At 49.4% G+C, this 13390-nt stretch overlaps 2 protein-coding genes across 2 annotated transcripts in view; one reads left to right on the top strand and one right to left on the bottom strand.

Moving 5' to 3' along the window:
• Positions 1–5721, top strand: part of TPRN (taperin) — an 18614-nt gene extending 12893 nt beyond the window's left edge. The window contains exons 2-4 of the mRNA XM_006028968.3: positions 2847–3033; positions 3368–3495; positions 4177–5721. Of these exons, the coding sequence (XP_006029030.1) occupies positions 2847–3033; positions 3368–3495; positions 4177–4239 (378 nt within the window). The 3' untranslated portion in view covers positions 4240–5721. The remainder of the gene's footprint in view (positions 1–2846; positions 3034–3367; positions 3496–4176) is intronic.
• A 3744-nt stretch (positions 5722–9465) lies between these two features.
• SSNA1 (SS nuclear autoantigen 1) lies at positions 9466–13390 on the bottom strand (the record flags this gene model as incomplete). The annotated part of the gene is made up of 2 exons (XM_006028981.1): positions 9466–9680; positions 13220–13390. Coding segments are annotated over 2 exons (273 nt in total), but the record flags the coding sequence as incomplete, so codon positions are not given.

The raw sequence follows: 13390 nt of genomic DNA, 5'->3' as shown, positions 1-13390 counted from the left end.
CTACATGGTTCCTCAAAAGTAAGGCTGCCTGCAAAGTTCATCTGGCTCGCTGTAGTAAGTAGTTTAGCTTAAACCCCATATTTGAGCTATGGGTACAGACTGGAAATAAGCAATCTAGCTGACTGTGGTTCAAAACAACACTGCAGGCTGTTCAGGTATAAGGGAATCTTTGTAGTTCCCTGTCTGCAACAGACCAGCTCCTGCTCTGGCTTAGAGACAGAATACTTCCTGGAAATGGGGCTTGTATCATTAATGTACTGGAGGCTTGCACTTTGTGGCAGCCCTGTGTGCTGGGGAGTGCTAGCATAGCCCCATATAGCTGGGTTTGGCAGGGCCTCTGTGACTTACTCTGTCTACAATTTGCAGTGAGGCACGGCCTGTACTTTGTACTAGGTGTTGCCATTCATTCCATGCAGCCCGATACCAGGGGCTTGGTACAGAAATCAAGAATCTTATCTGAGTGATCCACATATGGCAGCTGCTGCTGCCTGGGGGGTCTAATCTACATCCTGGTCTTTCCTCCCTTTGCGTTAGACTAGGGTGTTCTCCTCTGTAAACCATTGCACATAAACAGAGGATGTTTACCATGGTGACAGGCATCATGTGGCTCAAGAGCACACAGTGTGCCTTCATTCTCCCCTCTCTGTGGGTTGCAGGGCAAAGCATGAATGCCTGGGCATGTTTCTTGGCTTGGATGCAGTGTTTTGCACGGGATGGCTTTAGCTAAAGCAAGTTGGTTGAATAAAACAACGAGAAGTCAGTCTAAGCATTCAAGATGCAGCCAGTGTGGCGTGGCTGTTTTCTCACTGCTAATGGCATCTTGGCGTTGCGGGGAGAAGGGTCGGTTATGGTCGGCCAGCATCAGGCAGGCAAATCCTTTTTGTCTTGGTCTCAAGCACACTCACTCTGTGGAACAAAGAAATCTGCTAGGGCTAATGGACTGCTGGTGCTTTCAGTGCTTTCCTGCCAAAACCCGCACAGAGCTTAGGCACTGGCTAAGAGGAGCTGGCTTCCTTCCTTCTGACTGTACAAGTTGGAGCCTGATTCCTGTGTCGCTGTTTTGGTTGGATTACGCTATATGGGGATTCTGGCAGTGCTTTGACTGGGTTCAGCATGACCTGAACCAACCCTCCCAGCATCCTTTGATCACAACTGCAAAGAATCCATATTTCCCTCAGTTGCAGGTTGCTCACAAATGCCCATCGGCTTCCTGCAGGATTCCTGGAGCATCCTGTCAGGCACCAAATAGACCCCCGTAGTGAGCAGCGTTCCTGCAGGCCCATCTTTAATGGATGGTCCATTTAGGCTCTTATCCCCTGAATAGGGCAAGGGAAGGGCTGGGAAGAGAAGCATCAAAGGAAAACAGCTAGGCAGACTTGTAGATGTTGGGAGTTGGTATGCTTTGTGATGTGCTTGCCAGAAGTGCCATCTCTCTGTGGGCCTGGCTCCCTGTGGTGGCTACGATTCCCTGGCATTCTTCCTCGGGCGTTAACCAGGTGCCTTGGCCAAACGCCATCTTGCGTTATTGTGCTGTTGGTAGCTGTCCTTTAGTTCCTGTTTGGGCAGTGCTCTCTGCCTCTGTGCTACTGCTGAGACAGCCCCGCAGTTGCCAAGGGGAAAAATGCTTGTGTGTGTGTGAAGCCCGTAAATCTTTCCAGCATTTCCCTCATGGCGGCTGGAGTAGGCAGGTCAAGGATTACAGCACTGTTTCCCAGTGTAGCTAGGGAGGCTGATCTCATGGAGATTGCTGAGCAAAAGAGGAAGAGCCTGTTTATACTAGTCCTGTATCCGGTAAGCTGCTGGTTCCCAGAAGCCCAGGCCTTTGCAACTAAGGGGCTATTCTTCTAGTGTTTGTTTTGCATGGGTGAGTCCTGGAGCACTTTATTGCAGCTTGCTTGTTCCTTCTGTGCAGGGCTCCTCCCTGCTCATAGCTCAGCTACTGTTTGCTGTAAACCAGGTGGGAATGAACCCAGTGTCAAGTGGAGTCAGCCTTATGTCTTTCATTGGTGTAAGCACATGGCTGCAGTTACTTGGTGTCAGCCCTCACTCCTGACTGCACTAGCTAGAGACGGATGTGTACCAGGACAACTAACTTCAGTGTGTTACTAGATGAAAATTACCTGTCCTGGTATAAGCCCTACTTTGGGGGCAGTCTGCAAGTTAGGACAGGCAGTAGAATAAATACTGTATTTTCTTGCGTATAGTATACCAACAAATGAGACATTCCTTTTGGAAAGGCAGAATGAAGGAAAAACTTGTTTTTCCAGAGTCCTGGCTGCAGATTAACTGCATGGAGCAGCTCTCACACCCACAGCAAGCTCGCTGCTCAGCCAGAAGGTGCTATAAATTTGGCAGTAGCTGTGAGGGGGTTAAGTCTTGCTCTGTCACTGAAGAGTGGACTCTGCACCAGCTGTATGCTGGCTAGAGAAAAGGACAGCCCCTGGTAGACATTACAGCATCTCCACACTTCTCTTCCAGTGCAGAAATCAGCCTCTCCACTTAAGACATGCACCCCAATTTTAGAGAACTTTTTTTGGGGGGGGAGGGGGGGGTGCCTGTGATATGTAAGTAAATATGGTAATGATAGACTGGCCTCAGGTAGGATGAGGGGCAAATGAGTACTAGAAACAACTGGTGGCCAGCAAAGCCCACCAGGCAATGTTGAGGTCTGAGGTACTGTGTTGGTGAGATGGTGTGATGGGCAGATGCAACTTACAGTGGATTGAGGTTGGTAATGTGTCCTGACACTTGCTATCAGTTACTGGAGTCCCTGTTGGGGGAGGGAGCAGTGGAAGAGGGAGGGTTGGTGTCCATGGCTTCCACTGACTCTCCTTGCTGTCCTCTAGATGAAAATCTCTTTCAACGAGATGAGCCTGCAGACCATGTTCGAGTACCCCTCTGAGAGCTCCCTGGCAGAGGAAGATGAGGAGGAGGAAGAAGAAGAATTCAGCTCAGAAATGGAGGATGACAAGCCTTCCTCCTTCTTCATTCCACACCCAAACAGCACCTTGCACCCTAACATGCCCAACCCAGGTGAGCTGCTTGATCTGCTGCTGGTCTCTTTCTACTCCAAAGTCATCCTACAGAAGGGCTAGGCAAGGACTGCTGGTACTTGGTTCTATAAAGGGTTTCTGGCAGCGGTTGTTTGATACTGAATCCTCAGCAAGCACTTGGGAGGGATGTTAGCTCGGTCCAAGGCCGATTTAGGAAATGGGCAGTGGGGACAATTTGCTTCGGTGAGCCCCTCCCTGGGCTAAGTGACACGGCCCAGAGGAATGGCTGTAGCTGGTAAAGCATGCAGTCCTGCTGGGACAAGTCGGCCACCGGCTGGGGTCCTGCTCTGTATCTGCATGTGTCCTCTCTTCAGGCTTGTCCAGCTATACACCAAAGCACTCTGTGGAGTTTGGCAAGTGGCAGGAACAGAAATATGAGGATCAGCCTGGTGCAACGGGGACCGTTCCAAAGGAGGTGGATACCCTGGGGAACCAGGTCATGGTGAGTCTTTACAGCAGTGCCTTGCTTATTTCCTTTTCACTCTGCTCTGATCTTCAGGCTAGTGTGGAAATACTGAGACCTGAAATGAGGAGAGTATTTCCATAGTAGAATGCCACACTTGAAGGGAGCAGGGCATCTGCTTGGACCCTGGGGGCTAAGAGAAGCCTCCACTGCAGCCAGCATCCTCCTTTGAGGAGGAGATTAAGGACTTGTCTATACTGCAACAGCAATGAGTCCTGGCACCAGGAGATGGAGGGATAGGACATGCTTTGGCCTCCAATTTAGTAGCCACACTCTGCACCAAAAAGATTGCAGTGTCTTCACCAGGCTCATCCTCAGTGCCTGCTTTCAGGCCCACGAGAGACGGGGATCGAGTGGGTGTAGACTGGCAAGACTAGAGAAACTTCACAAACGTATTTCCAGTTTGAAGTTTACTTGGGCAGGAGGGAGGGGGCATGTGTGAGGTCCCCTTCTAATGCCAGGATGTGCTGCTGCCTGAGTGTGGACATCTCTCCAGACAGCTGCTAGTTTCAGGTTGTCCTCTGTGCACTGCAGGCACATTCAGTATGAATATGGAGGTGCAGTCAGCCCCTGGCAAGGTCCCAGTGCAGCCCTTGCCTTATCAAAGCTCACCTAAACTCTGTGTGGCTTCTGTTCCAACTCCCTTTTCTCTCCCCACAGCTTACCCCAGCAGATAGGAGTTGTCTTTCTGACTTCAGCAGTGAGCCTGCCTTGTATTTCTGATCACCGAACCCTGCAGCCTGCAGCAGCTACAGCTGAGCAGGAAGCTTGGCATGCCATCCATCCTGCTCTCTGAAGGTCCTTGGATGCACTTCCTGGGATGGAGCGTCTCTGAAGTGCTACAGAAATGGGCTTCCAGCTCTGCCTTAACACAAACCCTGAGCTGGATCCTGTGCCTGAGGCACTAATGTTGTTGGACATCTTGGATGTTAGCAATGGATTCTGGGACCAGCCACCTTTTACAGTAGCAGGCAGAACTGTTTGGTTTGTGACCTTCACATGTTCCTTGTTCTAGAACAGCTGTCTGATTAAGTAAGAGCAAATCTGAAGTCTGCCAGGGGCACAGACTGAGGGTGCTCAGCTGAATCCACTGAGCCACTGATAGTGGACTCAAGGAAAGAGAGAGAGTCTCAAAAGCCTCTTGTGGAGGCTCCCATTGAAAAATATATCTGCAGTTTGAGCATTGAGGGATCTCCAGGACCATCTGGTGAATCAGCCTAGAGCTTGGCAGGCCAGGTCCAGGGAAGGTGGCTGTGGTTTGATAACTGCACTATAATGGGGTCCACTTCTTGTGCTCAGGATGGGGGGCTATCTCAGGTCCAAGTTCAAATCCAGGCACACTTTGGGGTCTGACTGGTTTCTGCTCCTGTAAAGCTGATGAATCATTCAGTCAAGGCTGTGTTGGCTGGGAAGGGATTCCCTGGGGTGGGATGCACTAGAGGGGTGAAGGATGAAGGGCGGGGGGTGGAAATAAGTGACTCATCCTCTGTGGCAGATCAGTAGAAGGAAAGCTGGAGGGTCCCCAGATTGATGCTGGTTGCTTCCTCTGGGCAACTGGAGCTGCCTGACTAGGCCTCTCTTTGAAGGAGTTCCAAAGCACTGGCCATAGCTGTAACATGTCCTACCTTTTGTCTCTTGATCTGTCTCCAATCACTATCACTCATGTCATGGTTGTCCCCATTCTGAACACTGCTGTAGCTGGTCTTTATCCTAGAGTCTGATCCAGCTGGCCCAGACTTATCCACTAGCTGCACTCCCTGCCCCATGGCTGCCCTTGAATTGGAGAGCTTGCTTGCTTTGGGTCAGAATACCTGCACCTGGGCTTTCTTGCTTCAATTTCAAGATGCAAAAGGGCCATTTCTCACTCCCTTCTTTAACAGCAACCTAAGCAAGGAATATGCTGTTTTTTCTAGGTTTTTATAATTCTCTTTTGTAATTAATGTAGCCAATACAGAAAGGAATCTGCTAGGTTTTCTCACTGATCATGGATGTTACTAGTACTGTAGACTTGGATCAATACTTCACTCTGGAGAAGACCAATGTTTTGGAATTGTATGTTGCTGCTCATGTGATTTGTACTCCGGGGATTAAACATGTAGCTGAAACAGATGGCCTCTTGGGTGTTGTGAATGGTCGAGATACATCATGGCTGCCTCTAGAGGCTCAACCTGTCATATTTCTGATTAAACCTGATGCATTTGTTCATTTGTCTGAATGTGTCAGTTTTGCTGTGTGTGAACTGAAAATGTTCTGCATCTCCTGCACTTACCTTAATACGAATACAGAAAAAGCAAAAGGAGAGGTTTTCTATACATGACATACTTTATGGAAAGACTTTGGGAGGTATCCAGTGCCCCCTGGCACCAGTGACTGAGGTGGGAGCTGCTGCAAACTTCTTAAAACATGACCCATAAACTCAAATGTTCACTTGACCTGGCTGGAGGGGCCAACCACAGACACGCACCACATCTCTACTCTGCAACTATACTGCTTTGAGCTTTCAAAGCTGATTAAAGTACTCATGTGATCTCCCAGGAGTGGTGTTTGGCTAGTGATTCACGGTACTGGGGAATTACAGCTGATTCAAGATAACTTTGAATGGGAGCCATTAATAGTGTGGCAATTAATCCTCTGTGCTGATGTTTCTGCCAGCACTAAGGAGACATTCCATGAAACAAACCCAGAAGAGTATTTAAGACCCAGTCTGAGGCTTGTATTTATCCCCAGCATGTGTGTGCAAGATAGAGAATGACTGCTAAGACCACCCCCCACCCCTGCATTTAGGGGAAGCAGAACAGGAATTATGATCCATCCCCCACTGGGGTGATGGGCAAAGGTGGAAGATGATCAGTGAATGCAGTCAGAGCTCTTAGAGAACGGAACAAGAAAAACCAAAGGCTTGTGAAATAGGCTTGTTCCTTTGTGATGACAATTGTCATTGACTAATGTGCATGTGAGAGCAGACTGACAGTCTCCATGTCTAGCTATCCATCCCCCAAAGTTTTAGAAAAAAAATCATAGAAAATTAGGGTTGGAAAGGACCTCAGGAAGTCATCTACTTCAACCCCCTGCTCAGAGCAGGACCATCCCCAACTAGATCATCCCAGCCAAAGTTTTATCTAGCCAGGTCTTGAAAACCTCCAAGGATGGAAATTCCACAACCTCTGTGGATAACCTGTTCCAGTGCTTTACTACCCTCCAAGTGAGAAAATTCATCCTAATATCTAACTTAAACTTCCCTTGCTGCAACTTCAGACCATTGTTCTTTGTTTTATCATCTGCCACCAGTGAGAACAGTATAGCTTCATCCTCTTTGGAATCCCCCTTAAGGTAGCTGAAGGCTGCTATTAAATCCCCTCTCGGTCTCCTATTCTCTACACTAAAAAAGCCCAGTTCCCTCAGCCTCTCCTAAGTCATGTCCCCCAGCCCCCTCACCATTGTTGTTGCCCTCCACTGGACTCTCCAATTTGTCTACGTCCTTTCTGTAGTGGGGGGCCCAAAACTGAACGCAGTACTCCAGATGTGACCTCACCAGTGCTGACTAGAGGGGAATAATTACTTCCCTTTACCTACTGGCCACACACCTACCAATGCAGCTCAATATGCTGTTAGCTTTCTTGGCAAAAAGGGCAGACTGATGGCTCGTATTCAAGCTTCTTGTCCACTGTAACCCCCAGGTCTTTTTCTGCAGAGCTGCTGTCCAGCCAGTCAGCCCCCAGGCTGTACCTGCGTATGGGATTGCTCTGTCCTAAGTGCAAGACTTTGCACTTGTTCTTTTTGAACCTCACCAGCTTCCTTTTGGCCCAATCCTCCAATTTGTCTAGGTCTCTGTAAATCCTAGCCCCACTCTCCAGCATATCCACTACTCCCCCCACAAGCTTGATGTCATCTGCAAACTTGCTGAGGGTGCACTCTATGCCATCTTCCAGATTGTAGATGAAGATATTGAACAAAACTGGCCCCAGGACTGATTCCTGGGGCAGTATACTTGATACCGGCTGCCAACTAGACATTGAGCCATTGATTACTACCCTCTGAGCCTGATGTTCCAGCCAGTTTTCTATCCACCTTACAGTCCATTCATCCAACCTATACTTCCTTAGCTTTCCTTTGAGAATATTGTGGGAGACTGTATCAAAAGCCTTACTAAAATCAAGGTATCACATCCACCGGTCTCCCAGCAGAGCCAGTCATTTCATTATAGAAGGCAGTCAGGTTGGTCAGGCATGACTTTCCCCTGGTGAATCCATGCTGACTTCCTAATCACCATTTTGTCCTCCAAGTGCTTAGGAATGGATTCCTTGAGGAGGACCTCCTCCATGATATTTCCAGGGACTGAGATGAGGCTTACTGGTCTATAGTTCCCTGAATCCTCCTTTTTCCCTTTCTTAAATATGGGCACTATGTTTTCCCCTTTTCAGTCATCTGGGACCTCTCCTGATTGCTGTAAGTTTTCAAAGATGATGGCCAGTGGCTCTGCAATCACTTCAGCCCACTCAGCCCCCTTGGGTCCATCCCATCCTGCCCCATGGACTTATACATGTCCATATTTTCTATACAGTCCCTTACCTGTTCTTTCACCATTGAAGGCTGCTCACCTCTTCCCTCAGTGGTGAAGTGGGCTGATGTGATTGCAGAGCCACTGGCCATCATCTTTGAAAACTTACAGCAATCAGGAGAGGTCCCAGATGATTGGAAAGGGGCAAACATAGTGCCCATATTTAAGAAAGGGAAAAAGGAGAATCCAGGGAACTACACACCAGTCAGCCTCATCTCAGTCCCTAGAAAAATCAAGAAGAACCTCAAGGAATCCATTCCTAAGCACTTGGAGGAGAAAATGGTGATTAGGAACAGTCAGCATTCATCAGGGGAAACAACCGGATTACCTTCTGCGATGAGGTGACTGGCTCTGTGGATGTGGGGAGACGGGTGGATGTGATATATCTTGATTTTAGCAAGGTTTTTTGGTACTTTTTCCTACAACATTCTCACAGGCAAGCTAAGGAAGCATAGGTTGGATAAACGGACTGTAAGGGGATAGAAAACTGGCTGGAGCATCAGGCTTGGAGGGTAGTAATCAATGGCTCAATGTCTGGTTGACAGCCAGTATCAAGTGGAGTGCCCGCAGGGGTTGGTCCTGGGGCTGGTTTTGTTCAATGTCTTCATCAATGACCTGGAAGATGGCATAGAGTGCACCCTCAGCAAGTTTGCAGATGACACCAAGCTGGGGGGAGCAGTAGAGACATTGGAGGGTAGGGCTACAATTCAGAGTCAATTAGATTCAGAGTCAATTCAGAGTAGATTTTGTCTCAATATGCAACTTGCATGGACTACTAGCTTTCCCTAGCAGTAGTCTTCACTCCTTATTGGAAAGGGGTGTGTGGTAGTCAAGGGCAAAAGCTCCGTGTACTCTATGCCAAAGCCCAACTCTGCTGCTGGTACCTCTCCTTAGTCCCCTGCCCCTCTCTTCCATCACATATACACACAAGCAACTTGTGCCTCCCACGCTTTTTTCTCTTCTGCCTCTACCCAGCCAGGCAGGCACTTCCATGGAGATAAACCACTCCTGTACAAAGAAGTCCTTTCTATCTGCTCTACTTCTCCCTTGGCAGAGTTGACTACAAACAGCACAAGGACCAGGTTTCTGCACCTTGTTTCCTAATGAGTGCTACTGCACTACACTGGCTCCTGGGAGATGAGCTCTTCTCTACATTGTGTAAGCATATAGGCTTCAAACTGCTCTTGCCAAAATGAAGCATCTGCTTTCTCTCAGAAGGGGAAAGCACTAAATTGCTAAGTTTCCTTTCTCCCTCAGGCTGGGCTGTGCACAGCTGCTGCTTGGCATTCTGGCTGAACTCTAATGGCATTTGCTACTGAGCTTTGCTAAGTGAAGGTCAAATTTTACTTTTCTTCACCTTGTGCCAAGGCCCTTCTGAAAGGAAAACACACTTGTGCAAAATGAAGATTTTACTGGACATTGTTTCCTCTACATATACCAAAATGATAGCAGCTCTTCTCAGTCCAAGAAGAGAGAGAATTTAGGAATGTGTGAGTCCATGTGCTCAGCTCTCTTTTACAACACTGCCTTTTGGCTCTGTGGCTCTGCTCAGATTCCCCGCTTCCTTCTTCAGGACATTTAGCAGTGTCTGGGAACTTTCCAGGATCTAAGGGGGAAAGAAAAAGAAGTTACTTACCTCCTACACAAACTCTCTCATCACAGGCTGCTCTTGAATTAACCATTCAACTGATTTCTTTATAGTCAAGAGGAATTTTCCACCACTGCAGTCTTTAAAACTTCTGGGAAGAGCAAGCTAGTGGTTTGATGCTGGAATTGTTAGGGAAGGGTTATCTGGCCTGTGTTTTGGAGGAAGTCAAATGGAATGATTGCAATGGCCATTTATTAATATTCACAGATGTTAAGGCTGGGAGGGACCATTGTGGCTTCCTACCGGAGAACCTCCCCCTGTGACTCCTGCATTAAACCAGCAACAAGGGGATGAACAGGAGGTTTTTTAGAAAGATGCACAAATCCTTGATTTAAGGATGCCAAGTGACAGAATCTGTCACATCCCATGGTCAGCTGCTAAGTACTCTCACTACTAAAAAAAGTGTACCAGGCTTTTGGATTATTTTCCGCTTTGTCTGCTCCAGTGAAGGGCACTCTGCTAAATCTTTTCCCTAGCCAGATATTTTGTCTCAACTTCTCTCTCACTTTTCTCTTTATTATGAGTTCCTTAGTCTTTTGCAAGCTAGGATTTCCAGAGCTTGGATCATTCTTGTAACTCTCTTCTGATGACTTTCCTGTATGTGGACATTTTTTTCTTGGTACAGAGAAGGCAACACTCAGTAGTTGTCTCATTGATGCTGTACACAAGGGCAATACCATCTCTACCTCAACTCAGCATTCACAGGAACATATGGCTAAGGCTTGCATTAGATCTGTTAGGCACAGCACTGGGCTAGTACACATTCAGCCAGTTCCCACCATGGCCAATAGGGCTGTGCAAAGCTTCGGGTGGTGATTTGATTCAGAGGAGATTCGGCCCGATTCAGTGGCCCAATCACTGAATCTGAATCGAATCAGGGGACCAATTAATATTAAAGGTCTGAATCGATTCAAAGCTCTCCAAATCTCCATGGAAGAGCCCCCACCATGTGGCATAGGGCAGCAGGGATTGCCCCCACCAGCAGGAAGGTGAGTCTGGGGTTTTTCTCATTTTTTTTTCTTCTTAAAGGGCCGGAACCAGAGCGAGTAGAGCAGCCACAGGGAAGCTGGGGGGCAGAGGGGGTCAGAGGTTTCGTGCAGAGCCCCCCATGGGGCAGTGGGGAGCAGTGGGGATTGTTTCCCCAATTGGCAGCACCTGCTGAGTCAGGGCTTCTTTTTTTTCAAAATGCCGGGAGCTGGGATGGGCTGGGAGAGCGGACAGGGGATGGGCCTGGGCCATTCAGAGATTTGACAGGAGCCAAATCTCTGAATCAATTTCGGGCAAATCAATTCGGGACAGTGATTCAAATCACCAAATCGAAACACTGTCCCCCGAATTGGCAAAATCCGAAGCGAATGCTGGCCACTTCACACAGGCCTAATGGCCAATAATGCTCTTTCATGGCTTGCCAGTGAGACCTGTTTTTTAATTTCTACATAAATAAACTTGTATTTGGCAGCTGCATGGGTCTAGGACCCCCATGGGATTTTGCAGTGTACTCATCCCTCCGTCCTGCCAGAGTAGCAATACCTGCTTGACCCACTTTCTGCAGACACTATCCTCTTTGCCCCACAACCCACACATCTGGAAAGGGAAATGTCTCCTTGCCCTGCTACCTAGTTTTTTTTCCCAAGCTCCATTCGTTACACTCATACACTAAGTACTAAGGGACTAAAGCACAGTTCACACACAAGCCACAACACGATTGTGCCGTGACAACTGCAGGTGCCATGAGCTTTTCACACCCTTCCAGTCTTCCCATAACTCAAACATGGCAACACTGGAGAAACAATGCAAGGCAGCGCTTCTGCCATGACAACGCTACAGCCTTAAGAGTTCCCCTGGGGACAACACAGAGCTTACCCCTCCCGAACCTCTTTGTCCCTTGTGATCTAGGATAGTGATTCTCTACCTTTTTTGGACAAGGACACATTTGTAAACATCAATGGCCCGGCCCAACCCACTGCCCCCCACCCCCAGTATGTGGGGCATGGGGGCCCCTAAGCAGCCCCTTGGAAGCTGGAACTCTGCCAGCCTGCAAGGGAAAAGCCTCGGTTTTCCATGTTTCTCTCCTCTAAAAGAGAATCCATTTTTTAAGTTTGTTGATCAATTTTTAAAGTTTGTTCGCAACCCTTTTATATAGTCTTGTGACCAACTTTTGGGTCACAACCAACAGGGTGAGAAACACAGATCTAGGACAATCAGCAGCAAATGCTCTCTGAAGCCATAATGCTGCCTTGAGCACAGTGAAGGTCACTACAATCAGTAGTCCTCATCTAAAGAGGGGAAGGCTCAGAGAAGATAAGAGATTAAGAATGGGTAAGCTACTGAGAGTCGTGCCTGGAAGGCCACTGGGAGAGGGGCGAGGCAAACATGGAGAGAAAGACAGACCCCAGCACAAAATCCAACAGCAGTGAAGACAAGTTCAAGTTTCTTCTTCCTCCACTATTTTGATTTCCTTCACAACCCTTATTATTGACCATGATCCATGCTTCTACCCTGGGCTAGACAGAACCGTTAATTCCTGGTAACTGTGGGTCTTCAAGAATTGACTCTCTGCATTCACAGTTGTGAGACAGCACTCCCTGGGGTGAGCTCACAAGATCCTCCTCTAAGCCCTGTCCATTACAAGATGCCCAAGTACCCTTTAGCTGGCTGAGCCATTTGGTGCACAAGGCTAAAGAAGGGATGCACTGCTACTCTTGCTGCTGCCAGCTCTTCTTGACAGTGTGCCGAATTATGGCTATCTACAGCGGGGGTGGCCAACCTACGGCACGAGTACTGCAAGTTGCATGGGCATCCTTTGTGTGGCCTGTGCCGGCGGAGAGGGGTCAGGCAGCACAGCAGTAGATGGAGCAGGGAGCAGATCAGACTGGGATCACAAAGCAGGGAGCTGGCTGAAAGCAGAGGAAGAGACTGGGCACTGGGAGCAAAGGGTAGGGAGCAGAAGGCAGAGCAGCAGATAGGGCAGGGAAAGGGGATCAGTGACACCCGGGGAGGGCACGGGGCTAATCTGCGGCATAAGAAAGGTTGGCCCCGCGCTACTCTAGAGCAGCGGCTCTCCAGGCCGGCCTGTCCTACCCTGCGGCCAAGGGGCCGTGTCTGCTCGCCGCCTGCGCCACCTTGAAAGGGCTCCATGCAGGCAGGGAGCCCCTTCCCTGCCCAGCTCCACTCCCGCCCCAGCCCCCCGCAGCCCGGCCCGTTTCATTTCAGCCAGTTTCTACCGCAGCTGTGATTTTCCCACGGATAGGGGGGCCCCAAAACTATATGCTGCAGCCCCCCCCAGAATATCACGGTGCTTCTCAGCCTTTTTGGTACCAGGCCCCATTTGTAAACATCAGTGGCCCGTCGCGACCCGGCGCCCTCTCCCCAGGCCGGGACCCGGCGTGCGGGGCGGGCTGCAAAGGGAAAGTCCCCAGGTGCCGCTTCTGCAGGAGGAGGCGTGTTTGCAGCCGGCTCAGGGCGGTTTCCCGCGTTCCGCGGGGCCGAGGCGCTACCTTGCCGTAGGCCGCCTCGGTCTCGGCGATGGTGCGCTCGAACTCGTTGCGCGTGGCCATCTTGCGGGCCAGCCCCTCGTTGAGGCGGGCCAGGCGCTCGGTCAGCAGCCGGATGTCGCTCTGCAGCTTGCCCTTCTCCTCCTCCTCGCGCGCGATCTGCCGGCCCAGCTC

The sequence above is a fragment of the Alligator sinensis genome, unplaced genomic scaffold (genome assembly GCF_000455745.1).
Source record: "Alligator sinensis unplaced genomic scaffold, ASM45574v1 scaffold610_1, whole genome shotgun sequence".
Lineage (NCBI taxonomy): Eukaryota > Metazoa > Chordata > Crocodylia > Alligatoridae > Alligator > Alligator sinensis.
Note: the sequence above shows the minus strand (reverse complement) of the source record. Positions and strands in the feature narration are given on the sequence as shown.